Here is a 21,516-nt window from a genome sequence, read left to right as displayed (position 1 = left end):
CACGAAAAATGGACTATTCTATTCAGTTTCCTGTCAACAGTAAAGCAGAAACCAAGTACGAGGGGAAATTACAGATATGGAACCTGATGTAACACTGACGAATAAGTTAAGAAGCAAACTAGCAAGTTTTCGAGAACATGACAATTCATCTACACAGTCGAAGGAAATCCAAGCTGCACTGAACAACGAGGAGACAAAATCAATTCCTTTTAGATTGATTAGATATGCATTTGATAGGCATCAGTCCAAAGGTACACACTATTTGAGCACCAGCTACTATCACAGAACCTTGGTCAGTAGCACGGGCACTGGAAGTTAATGTAAATATATAGTATGTACATGTATTTATTCATGCACATACCTATATATTTACATTAACTTCCAGTGCCCGTGGTCAGTAGATAAAAAAAAGAACTCTTAGCAAAATTAAAAATATAACTATGTACGTGTTCTCACTCTGTAATCTGAATTTTAAATTAGGTGATATGAATTGAACTATATAGACTCTACAGTACCTGGCCATAATATTATTTATTTACAATTTATCCAATTCTGGGCCCTGTCGGGCATACAAGCTTAAGAAAAGAAGAAAAAAGTGACAATCAAAAGACCAAATACAGAAAACAAGAATGTACAGCAAATTAAGCTGTCTAGAAATACAGCATAGGTTGTATTCTATGTTGCTTTCAACTACATAAAAATTATGTAAACATTATGTATTGATGTTCAATGGGCCTTTGCCAATTATTGTAATTGTGTTTGTGCCAATAAATATTTGTATTTGTAAGACTCTAAAGTGCGATGGTCGCTCCAAAGTGCGATGGTCATGCCAAAATGCGATGGTCTGCACCAAAGTGCGATGGTTTGTTAACGTTACGGACGGCAAAGTGCGATGGCCACGCACAAAGTCCGATGGTGCGGAGTTCAGTAACGTTTGTGACGTCATGTCATTGTGACGTCATTCTTAACGTCTTTCAAAATAAAACCAAAGAGATACAACACGGACAACAGCAACTACAAGGTTGAGGATAGTGAGAACGGTAAAGTACATTTGTTGTCGAACTATCTACTTCGCCCAAACATTCTTTAATTCATGATCATTTATTACTTGTGACGTACATGTAATAAAATCCTGGGGATATGCTATAATGCAAAACATTCTATACAATTTCGCGTTGGAAAATTTTGTGTTTAATAACATGACAACTAGATGGTAATGAAATAAGTTGAACGTCTTATTTTTATACCCCCCGCAACAAGTTGTGGGGGGGGTATACTGGAATCGGGTTGTCCGTCTGTCTGTAGACGCAATGGTTTCCGGACTCTAAAGCATTATCCTTTCCACCTACCATCACCATATCATACATATGGACTACCCATGGGATGAAGATGTTCCCTATCGAGTTTGGGGTCAAAAGGTCAAAGGTCAAGCACACTGGACATCGAAGTAGCAATATGGTTTCCGGGCTCTAAAGCGTTATCCTTTCCACCTACAGTCACCATATCATACATATGGACTACCCATGGGATGAAGATGTTCCCTATTGAGTTTTGGGTCAAAAGGTCAAAGGTCATGCGCACTGGACATCGAAGTAGCAATATGGTTTCCGGGCTCTAAAGCATTATCCTTTCCACCTACAGTCACCATATCATACATATGGACTACCCATGGGATGAAGATGTTCCCTATTGATTTTGGGGTCAAAAGGTCAAAGGTCAAGCGCACTGGACATCGAAGTAGCAATGTGGTTTCCGGGCTCTAAAGCGTTATCCTTTCCACCTACAGTCACCATATCATACATATGGACTACCCATGGGATGAAGATGTTCCCTATTGATTTTGGGGTCAAAAGGTCAAAGGTCAAGCGCACTGGACATCGAAGTAGCAATGTGGTTTCCGGGCTCTAAAGCGTTATCCTTTCCACCTACAGTCACCATATCATACATATGGACTACCTATGGGATGAAGATGTTCCCTATTGATTTTGGGGTCAAAAGGTCAAAGGTCACGCGCACTGGACATCGAAGTAGCAATATGGTTCGGTTTGTCATGCCATTTGTTTTTTACACTCAGAAAAGAGGTAGTTTATACCTATTACCAACACCCCTTTGGGAGATTGGGGTAAGCGGGGGGTATTCTTAGTGAGCATTGCTCACAGTACCTCTTGTTATGCATGGATTTTGCACTGATATTTTAGTGAAACATCACACGGTTGGTACCGTCTGTACCAAAACACTGTGTCGTTTACAAACCAATGGATTTCGGCGTGTCACACCATCGCACTTTGGCGTGTCAGACCATCGCACTTTGGCGCACGAGTGTGGGCCATCCCACTTTGGCGTGTCACACCATCGAGGTTTGGCGCAGACCATCGGGGTTTGGTGTGACCATTGCACTTTGGAGTCCCATCACACTTTGGAGTCTTACATATATAATATCAATTTTTAGACTCTTGTATGATATATAATGAAAATTTGTAAAATAAGCATCTGAGTTATACCTGGTACATCTTGTCTCATTGTAGAATCTATGGTATACATTATTTTATAGAAACTTAGACATGTTTCACCTCTTACATTGTATATTATTCTTTCTCATTTCAAAAGTGAGTCAGTTCATTTTTTTTTTTCACTATATATTTCATAGAAAATGCCTTTATTGAAAAAACTTATTGCAACATTCTTTGTGGCTCATTTCTATGGATATAATATCATAAAATGCAGAATTGTTTGTAGTTTTTTCATATAATTTCAAAATAAGTTTATCTGTAGGCATTTTGGTGATAATCACATTTATTATATACCCATCTATGTTTCGTTTTTTGATACTGTGGATTTCACAGAGTGTGTTCCAGATCACACACTGTGGTTATCTGATTCCATATCAGTATCCTCTGAAACTGATAACGTCACAATGCATCAATGCAACGTTTTTTTGTGGAAAATATTGAACGTGTCACAAACAAAACTGCGTACACAAAACATAATTAATTTCACTGTATGTCTGTATTTTTGATAAATAATTTGGATTACATTTATTGTCTTATAAATGTGGATTTAAAATATAAAACTTATATGGTACCAATTTTGATGCACCAGATGCGCATTTCGACAAATAATTAATGTCTCTTCAGTGATGCTTAAGCCGAAATTTTGGACATTCGAAATGACAAAAAACTTGGAAGAGCTAAGGGGTCATCCATAATTGTCAACCATTTTCCAAAGTGTGCAAAAAGCACGCTCGGGGGGAGGGGGGTAAAAAATTTACAATTTTACCGTACGCTCTTTTTTTTCTCTTCCGGATTTATTTCGTATCCGCGGAGTTCGGTTTTATTTTATCGTGATTTCATCTACTATTGGCTATAAAAACATAAAAGTATTGGTCATGTTACAAAAGTGTAATGCCTATAAAAAAAATACGACAAGATAAGACAGAGACATCTTTATTTTTTTCTATAAAATCAAAAATCTATTATGTACACAAGATTTGCACATTTATAAAACATTATATCATTCATATATAACAAGAAATAGGGGTACCAATATTGAAGAACTCATTGTTTGAACTAAATTGCTCATAAACTTGATTGTCGATCTTGTTGAGAATTTGAAAATGGTTGATGTACACTTTTTGATGGGGGGGGGGGGGGGGGGGGTCTCAAAAAGTGTGCTTTTTGCACACTTTGGAAAATTTTTGACAATTATGGATGACCCCTAAAAGGAAAACTAGAGTGCCAAAAACTGGAGCTAAATTCGTCCAAGGATCAGAGCTATGCATGAGGGAGATATAATCCTTAATTTTGAAATGAATCTCTAAATTTTATCCCAGCAATTAAATATACATCCATATTTTCAAGCTAGTAACGAAGTACTTAGCTAGCAATGCATAGGGGGTATATGATAAATTTATCATTACTACAGTAACTTGATCCGAAGAGTTGGATCACGTCTCATTGACAGGCGCGGATCATAAGATCAAATTTGACGCTTCTCGTCTCATGTGATCTGATGATCCGCGCCTGTCAAGTCGACATGATCTGACTCTCCGGATCAAGTTACTGTAGTAATAATATATATATATCAAATGTGAAATTGAAATTTTACGGCACAAATTTGGAACCAAATTTATTATTTAGTGTCTGTGTAAAACACTTAAATAACATCTTTTTTAGTGTCATTGATACTAAATTGAAACTACATGGATATTTAGAAAGAGCAGGTAGTTCTTTACCAAAATTTTGAATTTGATGATCTCAAGGGTAGGAATTTTGGTATCAGGGTGAGGCCAAAATTGTCAGTTATTAAATGTGTGAACAATTGAAATTTTTAACTTCTTTTTGATAACTACCATTCCAATTCTTTTCAAATTTGGTATGAAGCATCTTTGGGACAAGGAGGACTTGAATTGTAAATTTCAGGACTCTTGCACCCCGGGGCTTTAGGGTTGGGACAAAAACTGACAAAAATTGACCACTTTTCAAAAATCTTCCTCTCTACACCTGCATATCTCTAAGAAAAACTAAATGCATAGTGATATAGAGCAGGAAGGCCTTTACCGAAATTGCAACTTTCAGGATCCCCGGGGTAGAGGTTCTGACTCGAGATTGGGGGCAAACTTGGTATAAAGGATATCTGCTTTAATGCTATTGATACTAAATTGAAACTAAATAGATATTTAGAAGGAAATTGTAAATATCATGATCCTAGGAGGTAAGAGTTTGCTTTCAGGATGGTGTCAAAATTATTATAATGATTTGGAGGACTTCTTTTAGGTTGCTGATACCATATAAAATCTAAATGCATATTAGGAGTAGCAGAAAAGGATTTACAAAACATGGTGAATTTCTCAACCCCAGAGTTTTGTCTCTAGGACAGGTTCAAATTCGTCATATCGTTTATTGTTAATACACATATTGTATTATGTAAAGCCTTTCATCAGTGTATGCACTTTTGAGGGCATTGAAGTTTTAAGAACACATTTTGTTTTATACTATTGCTGAATATTAGATATTCAGAACAAGAAAAATTTTCCTAGATTTCATTGCCCTTAGGACTATAGTGATATTTTTAGCTAGTACTGGCATGACCTCTTGTTAGAATTGAACTATAATAATTATTTTCCTCTTGGTTTTAATCAATAGACTTCACACTTTTGTTTTGAATACTTTTTACTAAATGTTTAACATTATCATTCATTCATACAATTGGAATTTCAATCCAAATGTTTTCTAGGGAATCTGTGCTGAAAAATGTTCCACATCCGTGCACAGCGATATATATATTATTACTACTGTACAGTAACTTGATCCGAAGAGTCAGATCATGTCGAGTTGACAGGCGCGTATCTTCAGATCACAGGAGACGCGAAGCGTCGAGTTTGATCTGATGATCTGCGCCTGTCAACGAGACGTGATCCAACTCTTCGGATCAAGTTACTGTAGTAATGATAAATTTATTATATACCCCCTTATGCATTTTAAATCCACATTTATAAGATAATAAATGTAATCCAAATTATCAAAAACACAGACATACCATGAAATTATGTTTTGTGTTCGCAGTTTTGTTTGTGACGTGGTCAGTATTTTCCACAAATAACGTTGCGTTGATGCATTGTGACGGCATCAGTTTCAGAGGATACTGATACGGAATCAGAAAACCACAGTGTGGTGATCCGGAAAACCGGATTACACGCTGTGAAATTCACAGTATCGAAGAACAATACATTGATGGGTATATAATAAAAGCTTAGATCTTTTCAATCAGCGCTGAGTTACCATCCGCCCATTGCATTGTGATGTCAAATGTTTTGACTGCAACAGATCAATATCATGAATGCTGTGTGTTTCATTTCTTCCCGCTTGCCGGTCTTAACGTAGGAAAATTACTGTTACAACCAGTTTTCCGGACTTTTTAGGTCACCTGAGTAAACTCAGGTGACCTATTGCAATTGGTTGTTGTGCGTTAACAATTGAACATTTTTAACATCTTTTTGATAACTACCTGTCCAATTCTTTTCATATTTGGCATGAAGTATCTTTGGGACAAGGGGGACTTAAATTGTAAATTTCATGACTCCAGCACCCCTGCCTAATTTCCTGCCTCCTCCAAATTGAAGGTTAATTTACGGCCCTGCAAAATTGTAACTTTCATGATCCCCGGGGTAGGGTTTAGGACCCCAGGGTGGGGCCAAACTTGGTATATAGTGTTTATTTGTAAAACACTTAAATAACATCTTCTTTAGTGTTATTGATACTAAATTGAAACTAAATAAATATTTAGAAAAAACAGGTAGTCCTTTACCAAAATTGTAAATTATTAAATGTGTGAACAATAGACATTTTTAATTTCTTCTTGATCATGTTGATAACTATCATTCCAATTCTTTTCAAATTTTGTATGAAGCATCTATGGGACAAGGGGGACACAAATTGTAAATTTCAGGATTCCTGCACCCTTGGGGATGGGGCAAAAACTTCCCAAAATTGACAAATTTTCAAAAATCTTCTCTACAACCACACATGTGTAAGAAAAACTAAATGCCTAGTGATGTAGAGCAGGAGGCTCCACCAAAATTGTAAATGTTATGATCCCAGGGGTAGGGGTTTTGACCTCAGGGCGGGGTCAAACTTACTATATAGTGTTTATGTGTAAAACACTTAAATAACATCTTCTTTAGTGTGATTGATACTAAATTGAAACTAAATGGATATTTAGAAAGAGCTGGTAGTCCTTTACCAAAATTTGTAAATTTCATGATTCCCGGGGTAGAGGTGATGACCCCAGGGTGGGGTCAAACTTACTATAAAGTGTTTATGTGTATAACACTTAGATAATATCTTCTTTAGTGTTATTGAAAGTAAATGGATATTTAGAAAGAGCAAGTAGTTGATCCCCGGGGTAGGGGTTCTGACCCCAGGGTGGGGCCAAACTTAGTATACAGTATTTATCTGTAAGTTTGCTGATACTGTATAAAATCTAAATGCATACATAGGAATAGCAGAAAAGGATGTACAAAAGATGGTAAATTTACACATCTTGTTTTATACTGTTGCTGAACATTAGAATTTAGCTTAGATATTCAGAACAGTAAAAAAAAAATTCTAGATTTCATAGCCCTTTGGAGTAGTGATACTTTTTCACTAGTACTCAGGTGGCCAATAAAGCCTGTGGGCCTCTTGTTTTTCTAAACGCCTTGAGATATTGAATTGATTTTTTGTAGGCAGATGCATATTGATGAGTTACAGATCACGTTTTGAGTTTTGTTCCAGTTTGTTGATGATTGATGAAGTTGTATTTATTTGATGGCTGGATGTTAAAACATTTATATAAAGGATTGTTGTTGAGTTCTTCATTGTACTAAATGCATGTAACATACCGCATTCAATGCTATACTTTGATGGATTTCCTACATTTGACTTTACTGCAGGCGGGGGCATTCATGTCTAGCCGACAAATCTAGTTTATCAAATGTATTATTTTCAACCAGTCAGAGTCAATTAATTTACAATAAAGTATATAATAGAATTGTTGAATATTTCCTGTTGTATTATAGGCATTTACCACTTTTGATATGCATAGCTGTACCATCAAAAATTGTCTAATGTATTAATAAAATGTGGGATCACACATTCAGAAAGGTATTTACCATATTATATAGAAAAATGATAGGTATACATTTTCTGTTCATATTAGACATAGATACATACGATAGCACACTTGCTTCTCACCGCTGCAGCTTAAGTTTGATCCCTGTAATTGGTTGTATGTGAGAGAATATGGAGATCACCCACTTGGATACATGAGTTTCCACCGGGTACTCTTGTTTCTTCCCACAAAATGAATCCCTAGTGCCAACATCCGTGCAAGTCAGTAAATAGCTTGTATATAGCTATATATTGTTCATTCATTTGTTGTTTGTATGTCCGAATAAAGATTATCGTTTTCAAAATAAATGGATATTGATCCAAGTTTATTATATATATTTCAATTTTCATTTATTTATTGATTGACATCACCATGTTGGCATACAGTCAAAATAACAGAACAAATGGCATATAACAAAAAGAAAAGAAGAAAAAATTATGGCACAATGACTATAGCATATATAAGACATTAATATATAAGACAGATATATATATTATCACATTTCAAGTATTCTTTATGTAAAATGTGTCATTTAAAAGTTGAATTTGTGACTGTTTAGAATTAATTAAGATGCTTTAAGTAATTCCACCCTCCTGTGATGTCATCAGATTTTGCAAAATCAATGATTTATTTAGATTTATCCGTACCTGTTATTGGAGTCTTTTTCGATAGTTATTGTAAAAAATCTTGTTAAAAATAAAATATTTCAAACGTTTAAGGTGGCTCACTACACCCAGAAATAGTTTCTCAAATCAGTACGAATTGATTTAATTATAAAAGATATGATGATATACAGTAAGTGTCAAAAAGGAAAAATATACACAAATTTGGATAAAAACATGATTTTCAAAAAAAATATTTCAACACATATGACTCTGGGGGATTTGACCTCGAGATCTGCGGTTCGACACCAGCCCAATGCTTTAACCACTGAGCTATGATGATAGACAAACAAATCGATCGATACAAATACTTTCACAAAACATTTAAATCGCCATCTTGTGATGTTGGTGTCATACAGAGTATAAGCTTTAGTGTACCTTGAATTATAGATGAATAATCAATGATACATGAAAGTTTCATAATGTTGAATCCAATGGCAATAACTCTGTTTTTATTGACTTCTCTATCGAGTCTATTATGCGATAGATTTCCTTTATTTTTACAGACATTTTGTATATTTTTGTGAAGAAACAGTTTTATGAAATTGTTATGAATGCTATCATATCGTCATAACCAGTTTTTAGCTCACCTGAGCTAAAAGCTCAAGTGAGCTTTTCTGATCACCCTTATTCCGTCAGTCCGTCCGTCTGTAAACTTTTAACATTTTTTACTTCTTCTCAAAAACCACTGGGCCAATTTCAACCAAAGTTGGCTCAAAGCATCCTTAGGTAAAGGGAATTCTAAATTGTTAAAATAAAGGGCCAGGCCACCTTCCAAGGGGAGATAATCAAGAAAAGATAAAAATAGAGTAGGGTCATTAAAAAATCTTCTTCTCAAGAACCACTAGGCCAGGAAAGATGAAATTTATAGATAAGCTTTATTAGGTAGTGCAGATTCTAAATTGTTAAAATCCTGGCCCCCGGGGGTCGGATGGAGCCACAATAGGGGATCAAAGTTTTACATACAAATATATAGGAAAAAATCTTTTCAAGAACCACTGAGCCAGAAAAGCTGATATTTATATGAAAGCTTCCTGATATAGTGCAGATTCTAAATTGTTAAAATCCTGGCCCCTGGGGGTCGGATGGGGCCACAATAGGGGATCAACGTTTTACATACAAATATATAGGAAAAATCTTTAAAAATCTTCTTTTACATGCAAATATATATGGAAAGTCTTCTGATATGGACCAAGGTGACTCAGGTGAGCGATGTGGCCCATGGGCCTCTTGTTATTAAATTTTAATAATGCTGTTGAAGGAATTGCAATTTTCTGACGATGATATATGATTCTGTTTATGTATGTCTTGCATCTTAAAAAGTGTGATGACCTACATATTTTGTTTGATATATTGTTAGTTTGAACTCTAATAAAACAAAATAAATACAATTTTTAAACTTGTATCAGATAAAACTGCGAGTATGGAGTTACCTTGAATTATAAAAGTAACATTTCACTGGTTTGTTTGATATCTAACTTATTTTTCAGGATCTACTGAAGAATACCTCAATGAATGGTTAGATGGGAGTGCACTGTATTTACCAGCTTATGAACCACCACTTAGGGTTTGCACTTTAGATGCTATTACTTTGACATGCAATCAAGAATCATTTTAAGGATTAAATTTTTACCACTATTGTTATTGCTAAGCCTTGTAAATTTATATGAAAATGTGGTGTTTTAAATTGTGCTGGTATTATTTTTTTTATATAAAGTGTGCTTTAGTGTTAATTTTGTATCAAAAGTGCAAAAAGCCAGATAAGCATATTCTCGTTGGAGATTTTTGTGCCACTAGTATGTGACGTCTGTGGTGAAGCGAGAAAGCATGAAAACATTTAAACAAGTTGTGAACAGCACATACAGCAGGCTATTGATACGAATGCTGGACAACTCGCCCCCAAGACAGCTTGCCCTCAAGACAAAGTCACCCCCTCTCAGGACAACTCGCCCTCTCTCAGGACAAGTCTTGAGACAACTCGCCCCCAATATGATATAAATATATTATCACATTTTATTTTCATTTTTTGTAGGTAATTGTACAAAAATTTACACTTTTAAACCTTATAAAGATACGTATTACTTCATACTTTAACATGAATGGTATATTATAATAGAATTATACTCAGATTTAATTAGTGCATTTCAGAAAAAATGACATTTTTCATAATTCAATCTGCTAGGAAAATTATATTTACTGATGTTCAGGTAATTGATTTTAATAATGTATCCAATACAATAACTGAGAAAATTTTGGGATTTTTTTTTTTGGAAAGTGTGTGTGTTTAATCGATACAGTATGTATACTATACATAAGTGTAAATGTGAAGCATGAATATTCTGATACATGTACATGTAATTATCTTTAAATGCGTTTCGCATCTAATTCCTGTTGAAAAATCATAAAATTCCCATTTTAGAAATTTTATAACGGCTTTGCTTTACTACTTTTTAAGCGACGATTTCAAAGTGAAAAGTACGAGTACCTTAACGTTTGAAGTAACTGTATAACAGCTTGGGGGAAATCAAACAATTAGATTTAACAACAGACGCGGATTATCGATAATTATACTACGTCAGCTGTAGACCAAGCTAATACTCTCCCTATACCAAATGCTAACTTATTTCCGCTGAAATTATATACTTTACATGTACGTACAAGTGATGATGAATTTACTGGACTCATACACTGGATTTTTACTAAAATATTTTGTCTTGCATAAAATGACACGAAGTTCAGTGTTTATGTGAACATGTCTTTTTGTCTGTGATGTATATGCTATATATTAGAAATGTATTAACTTTTGCTAATACACCTCTTGGATTTAGACCAAAAATAATAATAATTTGTAAACATGTATGATATGAAGGGGCAAGTTATCTCAAGAGAGGGGGCGAGTTGTCCCGAAGAGAGGGCGAGTTGCCTTAGGGGCGAGTTGTCCCAAAGTGGGGCGAGTTGTCTTGAGGTCGAGTTGTCTTGGGGGTGAGTTGTCCTGATACAACAGTTACAAGTCCCATTATATTGTGTTGTACAGCTGTAATAATCAGCAAAAAAAAAGAACAGTTTCTTTTATACTTTTACCAACAAGGCAAGTCGAGAAATTTTGTAAACTTAGAACTACTTCAAACCAATAGAAAACCACCTACATATTGCATTCTAATGCATTTAATTTATGTTTTCAACATTTCTGTGTACAAATTAATAGGCTCATTGTCCTTCAGACTGGACATAATCAGAAACCGACTTAGAGAACTCTTATAGCCTACCAGGTATTAAGTTGAGGCAATCAAAGTTGCCACTGGTCTGGCAACCACAGACATTTCTGTGTAGCATATACTTTTTATATATATGCACCTTCAATTTCATAGGCAATGATATATTGGTTTACTGCCCCCCCCCCCCCCCCCCCCCCCCATGCTTGAAGTTTTGAGTATTACAAAATGATCCCCCCTCCCTCCCAATTAAAATAAGAAGTAGAAAAAATACTAATTAATAATTGTCAAGAATTTTGAAATATGGCGGCTTTATTTAAAATGATGCTGCATGATAACGTAGTGAAAAAAATTCCAACTATGTAATGGGTGACAGCCCCCTGGCCCCCCCCCCCCCCCCTTATTTTTTTTTTTATAGTAGTGAGTGGGACGATTATAAGGTAGAGGTTATGTCTATGGGCCCCATGCATGAAATAACAAGTCCCCCTCTCTCTACCTTCTCCAGTGTAATGGTTAGAGAATAACTGATTTTAATCAGATTGGCTATATGCATGTTACACTCTGCATGTACAGACCTCTAATTCTTTAAAAAGAATTTTTTGATCTACAAAGGAACACAAAATGTTTGCGAACGAAATGTGTCATTCTATGATAATTTTACCAAAACATTCCACCCTTTCTGTGACCGGGATCTCCGTCTTAGTCCATAAAATGTCATAATATTAATGTTTGCTGACAGAATTTCTCTTAGATTTGGCACAGGGGCAGGTTCAAACATGTATGGCTGAATCTTAAATACTAACGGGATGTCATCGATGTCGGAAGATTAAAGGGAAAGGCAACCCTAACCACATAGTTGCTTTTATGAATAAAGTATCACTTACTGATGTCGTAATTGACCGTCTTTAACTACAAAAATCCTTGCTTAACAATTAAATCAATATTAATCTATCATGTATTTTAAATTACCCGCCGCTAAGAGAGTGGCTATTGGAGTTTAATTTATGACGTCACACACTCACACCGTCTATTCCGGTTTACATCAGCAGCACTGTAAACATGACAAGTCACGAACAGTTAAGTTTGGAGCCGTATAGATTTGAACCTGTTCTTTTGCAAGAAGAAATCGAGAAAAGAAGACGTTCAGTCGAGTCGCAAGACCAGGCAGATGGTACACGTTCTTCATACAAATGTCTCGAACCTCAACTTGTCATTACGCAAATGATGGATCCACAGTTTACGTAGTCTTTTCTTTTCAAATGACTTGGTTGAGTCGGGAATATCGAAAAATAACCTTTTTTCACATCTCCCCTTCGCATTAGTGTAATTAACTGCTTGCCAGGAAGGCATCAACCTATTTATTCGTGAGATCTACCACATGCACATCTTTGATGATCTCGCAAGTACTTGGGTTCAGCCCCCCCCCCCCCCCCCCCCTCCGAATAAGCTACATGAGTTGATTTAATTAATTTTTTGTTGAAAATATTTCTGATGCATGTCAACAATGTCTTGCATACCCATAAAGTCCAAAATAAGCCCTTTTTAAAAAAAAAATACCTTAGGCCACTGGTTATTATAAGTTCTGTTATAATAACCAGTGAGGGTATTTTTTTTTTTAAGGACTTATTTTGGACTTTATGGGTATGCAAGACGTTGTTGACATGCATTAGAAATATTTTCAAGAAAAAAGGAAATTAAATCAACTCATGTAGCTTATTTGGAGGGGGGGGGGGGGAGGGACCCAAGCACCTGTGAATGATCTTAGAATCTCATCAAAACCGGAACAGACGGTGTACGTGACGTCAAAATTATTGATTTTTGTGGTCTTGAATACAAAAGAGTTACACATCATGGCAGCCTCTATAGATTGCAGGAATTTCAATTTTTGACATTTTCAAATTAGTACTGAAGCATATTTAGGCCATATATCAACAGAATTGTATGACAAATCTTTATCATATGATTAATCCTATCATTTATCATGTAAAAATCTTTTGGGTTGCCTTCCCCTTTAACTATCCATTCGGTATAATTTATGACTTTTAATAGAATCTATTCACCCACACATATATGTTCATACATAGCTGCTGCAGCAATTGACACGTATGACGTCATGACGTATCACATGACCAGATAGCTCATTAGAGACAATTTGTGAAGCGGAAGCTTTAAATATGTGCAGATGAAATGCATGTTTGTATCAATTATTGGGAGTAATGAAACAATATAACAACAGAAACGTGCTTTATTAAGGTTACTCCTTCTAATTTTATTACATTGAAAATCATGGTCAAAATCCTTTAAATGCTTCAACTGGACTTGTCAGGCTTAGCTTAGCTTAGCTTAGCACATAACTGTAAATTGTTGGAGCAAATCAGTGAGACTACATGTGCTACCAGTATGTTTTATTTGGTTACCAGGGAGTTCAATATACTTCTTTGTTTGTAGAATCCAGAACTAGAGACAAGGATACAACGCTTAAAAGCAGAGCAGGCCAACAGAGAATATAAAGAAATGGTTAGGAGTGTAGACAAAGAACAGGTAGCCATTGACTGTATGCAATTGATTGATACCACCATGTTGGTATGAATATAAGATAAAATGAAATTCCTGCATATGCATTCAATATTTTACTAATTATAAGATCTCTAAATTATTGTCTCTGAATTAATGTCTCAAACATACTCTCTTGTCAAGTCATCAAGTCAAAGCATTTCATACTTGGATTATATACAAATTTTAATCATCAGGAGACCCAGGCATGGGATGAAAACTGACCAATTAACCAATTATATAATCAAGTGTCCACCCCCACAAAGACCCACAGGCAATGTATCCCCTATGTAAACACCTCATTACCATGACCCTGCTAGCTTCCAGCATTCAATAAAATCCAGGTAATTAGGTCCTAAATAATTATACACTTTGGTAATGCTGTGTATACACTACCACGTACCACTTCAAGAGATCGAGAGTGAAAAACAATGAAATATGTTTCACGGAACCAAACCTCACACCGAAAGATTAAGAACTTCAAGAGATTGATAGTAAATTTGCTTAGTTATATACAACATGTAGAGAAAAAAGTTGAGACCATGATTTCATTTTGAGAGATCAAGAGCTTCTCGAGATCAAAGTTCAAGCCATCGAGAGTCACTTGTACATGCATTTGTAATGAAAGAAAAAGTGAGCAAGCTCACATACCCCATGCTCCAACATTGCTTGACAATGCCTCACATAATGATGGTAATTAATGCTATGCATTACTTCAAGAACAGGACAGACAGGTTCGAAATTCTAAGTTCAAAAGGGGCATTACTCCCAGAAAAATTATTGAATCAGAATTTCCTGGGAATATCCACATCTATGCAGTGTGTTTTTATTACATGTAACTACAAAGTTTCACGAAATTCTGTTGAGCAGTCTCAGAGGAGTTAGGCTGACAAGAAAGGGACTGACGGATGGGTCAAAAACATTATACCCTCTGCACCTTTGTTGCGTGCGATATAATAAATGTGGTGTGTATCAGAGGCTGACATAGGATCTTGTAACCCATATTTCTTGATTTGATTTATCTGAATGTTTTACACTAGAAATAGTTCAATGCTGTCAGAGAAACATTCAATTTGCTATTAGCTGAATTTTCATTTTACAGAAAGCCGAGAGAGAGAGATTTGGAGCTGAAGGTATGTCCAATGCTTTTTTTAGCTCAAGTGAGCTTTTCTAATCGGCTGCATGCTGTCCGTCGTCAGTCCGTCTGTTTGTAAATTCAAATTCTTCTCCAGAACCGCTGGGCCAATTTCAACCAAACTCAGCAAAATGCAACCTCGGGTGAAGGGCTTTCAAGTTTGTTCAAATGTAGGGCCATGCCCCATTCAAAGGGGAGATAATCACAAAAATAGGGTGGGGTCATTTAAAAATCTTCTTTTCCAGAACCACTGGGCCAGAAGAGCTAAAATTTACATGAAAGCTCCCTGTTATAGTGGAGATTCAAGTTTGTTAAAATCATGACCTCTGGGGGTAGGATGGGGCCACAATAGGGATCAAAGTTTTACATACAAATATATTGGAAAATCATTCAAATTCTTCTTCTCAAGAACCACTGGGTCAGAAGAGCAGAAATTTACATGAAAGTTTCCTGAAATAGTGCAGATTCAAGGTTGTTCAAATCATGATCCCTGGTGGTTGGATGGGGCCACAATAGGGGATCAAAGTTTTACATACAAATATATTGGAAAATCATTCAAATTCTTCTGCTGAAGAATCACTGGGCCAGAAAAGTTTACATTGAAATGAAAGCTTCCTGACATAGTGCAGATTCAAGTTTGTTCAAATCATAGCCCCCAGGGGTAGGATGGGGCCACAATAGGGAATCAAGTTTTACATACAGATATATAGAGAAAATCTTTTTAAAAAATTCTTCTCAAGAACCATTGGGCCATAAATGAAAGCTTCCTGACATAGTGCAGATTCAAATTCGAAAAAATCATGGCCCCTGGGGGTAGGTTTGGGCCACAATAGGGATCAAAGTTTTACATATGAATATATGACGAAAATCTTTAGATATAGGCCAAGGTGACTCAGGTGAGTGATGTGGCCCATGGGCCTGTTTGTGAAATTGATTTCTTACATCAAACTGCTTCATAACAATTCATTTTCATCTTCTTCTCAAGAACCACTAGGCCAATTTCAACCAAACTTCACACAGAGTATCCTTGGGTAAAGGGGATTCAAGGTTGTTCAAATGATTATCTCCCCCTTCAAAGGGGAGATAATCACAAAAATGTAAAATTAGGGTGGGGTCAATAATGAATATTCTTCTCAAGAGCCACTGGAACAGAAGAGCTGAATTCATATGACAGATTCAACTTTGTTAAAACCATGGCCCCCTAGGGATAGGATGGGGCCACAATAGGGGATAAAAGATTTTCATGCAAATATATAGGGAAAATCTTTAAAAAATTTACATGAAAACTTCCTGACATAGTGCAGATTTCAAGTTTGTTCAAATCATGGCCCCCAGGGGTAGGATGGGGCCACAATAGGGGATCAAATTTTTACATACAAATATATAGGGAAACTCTTTTAAAATCTTCTTCTCAAGAACCACTGAGCCAGAAAAGTTTACCTATACTTGAAAGTTTCCTGATATAGAGCAGATTCAAGTTTGTTAAAATCATGGCCCCAGGGATAGGGTGGGGCCACAATAGAGGATCAAAGTTTTACAAACAAATATGCAGAGGAAATATTTTTAAAAATCTTCTTCTCAAGAACCACTGGGCAAGAAAATTTTATATTTACTTGAAAACTTCCAGACATATTACAGATTCAAGTTTGTATAAATCATGACCCCTGAGGGTAGGATGGGGCCACAATAGGGGATTAAATTTTTACATAGAAATATATAAGGAAAATATTCAAAAATCTTCTCAAGAACTATTGAGCCAGAAAAGTTTACATTTACATAAAAGCTTCCTGACATAGTGCAGATTCAAGTTTGTTGACACCACAGGGGGTAGGGTGGGGCCACAAAAAGTGAACAAAGTTTTACATACAAATATGTAGTGAAAATCTTTAAAAATCTTCTCAAGAACCACTGGGCCTAAAATGTTTACCTATACATGAAAGTTTTCTTACATAATATAGATTCAAATTTTTGCAAAAAGCATAGCCCATGGGAGTATGTTGGGGCCACAATTGAAATCAAAGTTTTACATGCAAATATGTAGGAAAAATCTTTGAATATGGGTCAAGGTGACTCAAGTGAGCAACATGGACCATTGGCCTCTTGTTTATGGAATGTGTCACTTCTGATTTTCATTACCTATATATATATATATAGTGCTTTTTTAGTGCTTTGTGTGTGTGTGTGTGTGTATATATATATATATATATATATATATATATATATATATATAAAGTCTGTTTTTTCGAAGTAAAATATTTTTAAAAAACTCTAAACACTCTGTAGAGTTATATATATATATATATATATATATATATATATATATATATATATATATATATATATAGTATATACATACAGTGCAACAATTGTATAAGAATTTAAAATATAAAACAATTGCAAATCTGTATTGAATCTTCTAAAAACTTGCAACAAAATTCTATGCACAGAAATTAATTAAGTTAACAGTATTAATTACAGTGTATTTGTTATCAATGGAAGGCATGTACCAGATATTCCCTGTAAATTTTTCAGTGAAAGCAATGAACTCGCACATCTGGTCAGTGGTTAACTTCATCGTCACAGTTGGTGGGGCCTTTGCCTTTGGGTACAAGGCCACAGAATACACCTTCAGTGGAGGAAATACATTTGTAGCAGTAAGGAACATTTCACTACTGAGAACTCCATTGAATTTAGAATGTTTCTGAAGATTGTCTTTAAAACCAGTATATTTTTTTCTCATTTCAGCAAATGGTTGCTGGACTAATATTTGCAACAGTGGTATTCTTTGCAGATCTGTACTTCATGGTCAAACAAATTTCATAACACAAGATGACATCACACAATGTATGAAATCACTTCCTCATTAAAATTCACAGAAAAAAACTATGCAGAACTGTATTTTTATGATATAGTTGTATAATTATATGTTGTATAGACATGTAAGACTGTAACAATTATTTCAGAAAATATTCTACTAATTGCTTTCATGCAACCATAGTGAAAATTTAGCAAATTGCCATGAAAAATTTTAAAAATCAGATATTTGTTGGTGTTAATTCAGCTGTTACATGACAAAGAAAAAAACCAGGTGCAGGGACCATAAGACTTAAACAAGATTACTTTTGATCTTACTTTTTAGACCCCCGAAATCGAAGATTCGGAGGCATATAGGTTTTGGTCTGTCTGTGGCAAAAAACTTTTAACCTTGGTTTTACACCATAAGAGATAGAACTTTCATATTTGGTATGTGTATTTCTTGTAGCAAAACTTTTCCATTGATGCTAAAATCTTTGACCTTTTGACCTTAACATTGACCTACTTTTAGAAAATTTGAATATAAGCCATATAATTCAAATCGTAAGAGGTACTGCTTTTATATTTAGCATGTGCATTTCTTGTGAGAAAACCTTTCCAACAATACCAGATATGTTGACCTTGTGACCTTGACCTTTGACCTGGTTTTTGGAAATTAAAAAAAAACTTACAGTTCCAATTTGTTGTAATCCAGGGTCATCAGTGTTTCACAAACACATCTTGTTCATTATATGCAGAAGAATAGACAGGGTCTATTTGGAGTGGAAGCAAATGAAGAGAGAGAATTTAAAACTGCCTTTAGGGCCCCAAATGGCTTGTGAATTTTAGGCATGTCGAATTTTGGAATTTCAAAAATACATGTACATGGTTAAAATTTTTACAAGGTGCAATATACATTTTAATAACTCTTTATTCCTTTCTTGGCAGTCTGATTGACAGTCTCTGATTTTCTTGGTGAACATTTTTCTTGGTGATGTTTGGCAAACACATCTAGAAATATACATGAATGGATAAGAAAAGATGCTTGACACCAAGAAATAAATTTTATTCTAAAAGTATCTTTTTTATAGTTCACTTCAATTCTTTATTCACTCAGAAACCAGATCATTGGTACATAAGGTATAAATACACCTTTACAAAGTTACGAACCTTTAATAATGGTCATCTAATCAAAACAGGTACATGCAGATGGAATGATACTGACAGAAATTTAAGAACATGTACAGTGTGTTATTGCAATAGAATTGATGATGAATTTCATTATACTGTGGAGTGTACACATTTTAATTCAAACAACAGAAAAATGTCTCTGTTCACAAGATATTGTAAAAAAAAAAAATCCAAAGTTTACTGAGCTAATTTCTCAATACAAACAGTGTAGAACTTTTCAAAATTCATTAAGAACAATTTTCAAAGCTGTCTGCTCTTCCCGAACTCTTTACGTAGGTATATTTTTTTTAAAATACTTTTTAGGCTATTTTTATTTAGGTCACCTGAGTCAATCAGGTCAGGTGACCTAATGCAATTGGTCAGAATCTGGCAGCATCCAGCGTGAGGATAACAATTGAATGTTTTTAACTTCTTAATAACTACCATTCCAATTCTTTTCAAAGAGCAAGGTACATTAAGGCCCAAATTTCGCCACAAAATTAGGATAAATTTAAAATGTGGTTTCACTTGGTTTAATCATTATGATTATGCACTTGGGCATTGGTCCTGATGATACATGTGGAAATTAGTGGCGTAATATGTTCTGTGACGTCATTTTCCTTATCGCTGATTGACATGATTTACCGAAATCGCCGAAATTAGCTGTTTTTTATGCCTTTGAAACCATTTTTAAGATAGAGCACATGCAACAACCACAGAGATGTTTTGTGTACAAATTAATCATGTTGAAAGTCAGTAATGAGCAAAATTTCGACTTGGTTGGTAAATGAGCAGACTATTAAATTTAACGTTTAACCATTTCCCGCGTTCATCTGTAATACAAATTTCAACGTTGATGGTGTACATATATACAAGTTTAATGAATGAATAATATGCATATGTACAGCATATTAAATTTTATAAGACTCTAGTAGTTTGCATTGAAGAAGATGGTGTGTAATCAGAGAATTGGAATCTTCGACACAGATATTTCCGATTCCAATTTTACTCGTTTTTATGTTTGATATAGATACGCAATGATATCAACGCAATTAATGTAACACATGGCAAAGTTCAATCACATATTCTTTTTTATCATAGATAGTTTATGATATGAATTATCCCTCTAAATTGGTGTGCATATACTGTGGCGGCTACAATGCGTATCTAAATACATGTCTAAATTTGCCTTGCCAGTCATAATATTTTAACGTACATGTAGGCTAATTATAACTTATTGGGTATGTTGCATGTGTAATTTCAAATGCTATTCTAATATTGTATTAAGCAATATGTCAGACAAATGTAATGATTGTCCATCTGAATAAAAAACCCACTCATAATATGTATGTTATTAATTAAGAATTTTATTATGGATTTGGCCTGGCTTTTTAAAAAATATATATATATGTACGTCTGCAACCGAATGCAATCTTTGTTTATAAAATAAAAAGTTTAATAATATCGAAAATGAAAGCGCGATAGCTTAATCGGTACCTTTATATCAGAGCATAATAGTGCAGAGTTCGAATGCAAAATTCGGTTATATTTTCCCCGTAAAAATTGAATTAGTAGAAAGTCAAACTGCATTTGCAATCAATGTCAACAGATCTACAACTCTAATCGTTTCATGCTTAAAATTTCGCAAGCATTCAGTACTACCATAAAGGGGGGGGGGGGGGGCGATAAATCAAAATTCGCATGTAAAATTTATGGAAAAACTACATTCTCAAAACAAAAGAGTGTGTGGGCCAAATTCCCCTGTTGCTACGTCGCTTTAATAATTATTTGTTTATAGAATCACCTTACATTTGTCCATAACTGACGCACGTGTTCTGTGACAGTCTTATTTAAAAATACATGATAGCTAGTCATTGGTTACTATTTTCATCATTAAATCGTGGAACTGGTGTTGAAGTATTAGAACGCGATTTTCACACATAAGGAGAACTTTCTTTTTCTGCACTTACACTCTAACCATCCCACTCACCGTCGGTCACTTAGCATTTAGTGGCATGTGCACAAAACACCGCTTAATGACTATATCCGAATCATGCGCGGATCTAGAGTGGAGGTCCGGACAACCCCCTCCCCTCTGGAATTAAAGTTGCATGTAATTTGTGCGCAAAGTAATGAGGACTAAACCAGAGCACAATATTATCATTTGTATAAAACTGGAACGATTGTTTGATATCCTTTTCCCAATTTACATAATTACCGGTGATTAATGTAAACATTCTAACCAAGCAGTATTCTTGGCTTTTTCAATTTCATAAGAAATCTTTGTGGAAATAATGCAAGTTCTCAACAAAGCACAGGAATTTGGATACAGCACGGTAATAAT

General features: G+C 35.0%; 1 protein-coding gene across 1 annotated transcript; it reads left to right on the top strand.

Annotated features, from left to right (window-relative positions):
* Nucleotides 1–10: 10 nt before the first annotated feature.
* LOC125664672 (transmembrane protein 199-like) lies at nt 11–20,515 on the top strand. The gene is made up of 6 exons (XM_048897530.2): nt 11–251; nt 9,800–9,876; nt 13,970–14,062; nt 15,177–15,207; nt 17,742–17,863; nt 17,955–20,515. The coding sequence occupies exons 1-6, from the start codon at nt 77–79 to the stop codon at nt 18,030–18,032; spliced, it is 576 nt and encodes a 191-aa protein (XP_048753487.1). The 5' UTR covers nt 11–76; the 3' UTR covers nt 18,033–20,515.
* Nucleotides 20,516–21,516: the final 1,001 nt, after the last annotated feature.

This window comes from Ostrea edulis, chromosome 1, assembly GCF_947568905.1.
Source record: "Ostrea edulis chromosome 1, xbOstEdul1.1, whole genome shotgun sequence".
NCBI classification, from domain to species: Eukaryota; Metazoa; Mollusca; class Bivalvia; order Ostreida; family Ostreidae; genus Ostrea; species Ostrea edulis.
The sequence above is the reverse complement of the archived record's forward strand: the minus strand, read 5'-3'. Positions and strand labels throughout refer to the sequence as shown.

Coding starts and splice junctions, on each gene's coding strand:
- LOC125664672 (XM_048897530.2), top strand. CDS start 77: ATGGAACCTGATGTAACACTGACGAATAAGTTAAGAAGCAAACTAGCA. Junction 9,877..13,969: donor CTTATGAACCACCACTTAGG/GTTTGCACTTTA, acceptor CTTTGTTTGTAG/AATCCAGAACTAGAGACAAG. Junction 14,063..15,176: donor GGAGTGTAGACAAAGAACAG/GTAGCCATTGAC, acceptor TTCATTTTACAG/AAAGCCGAGAGAGAGAGATT.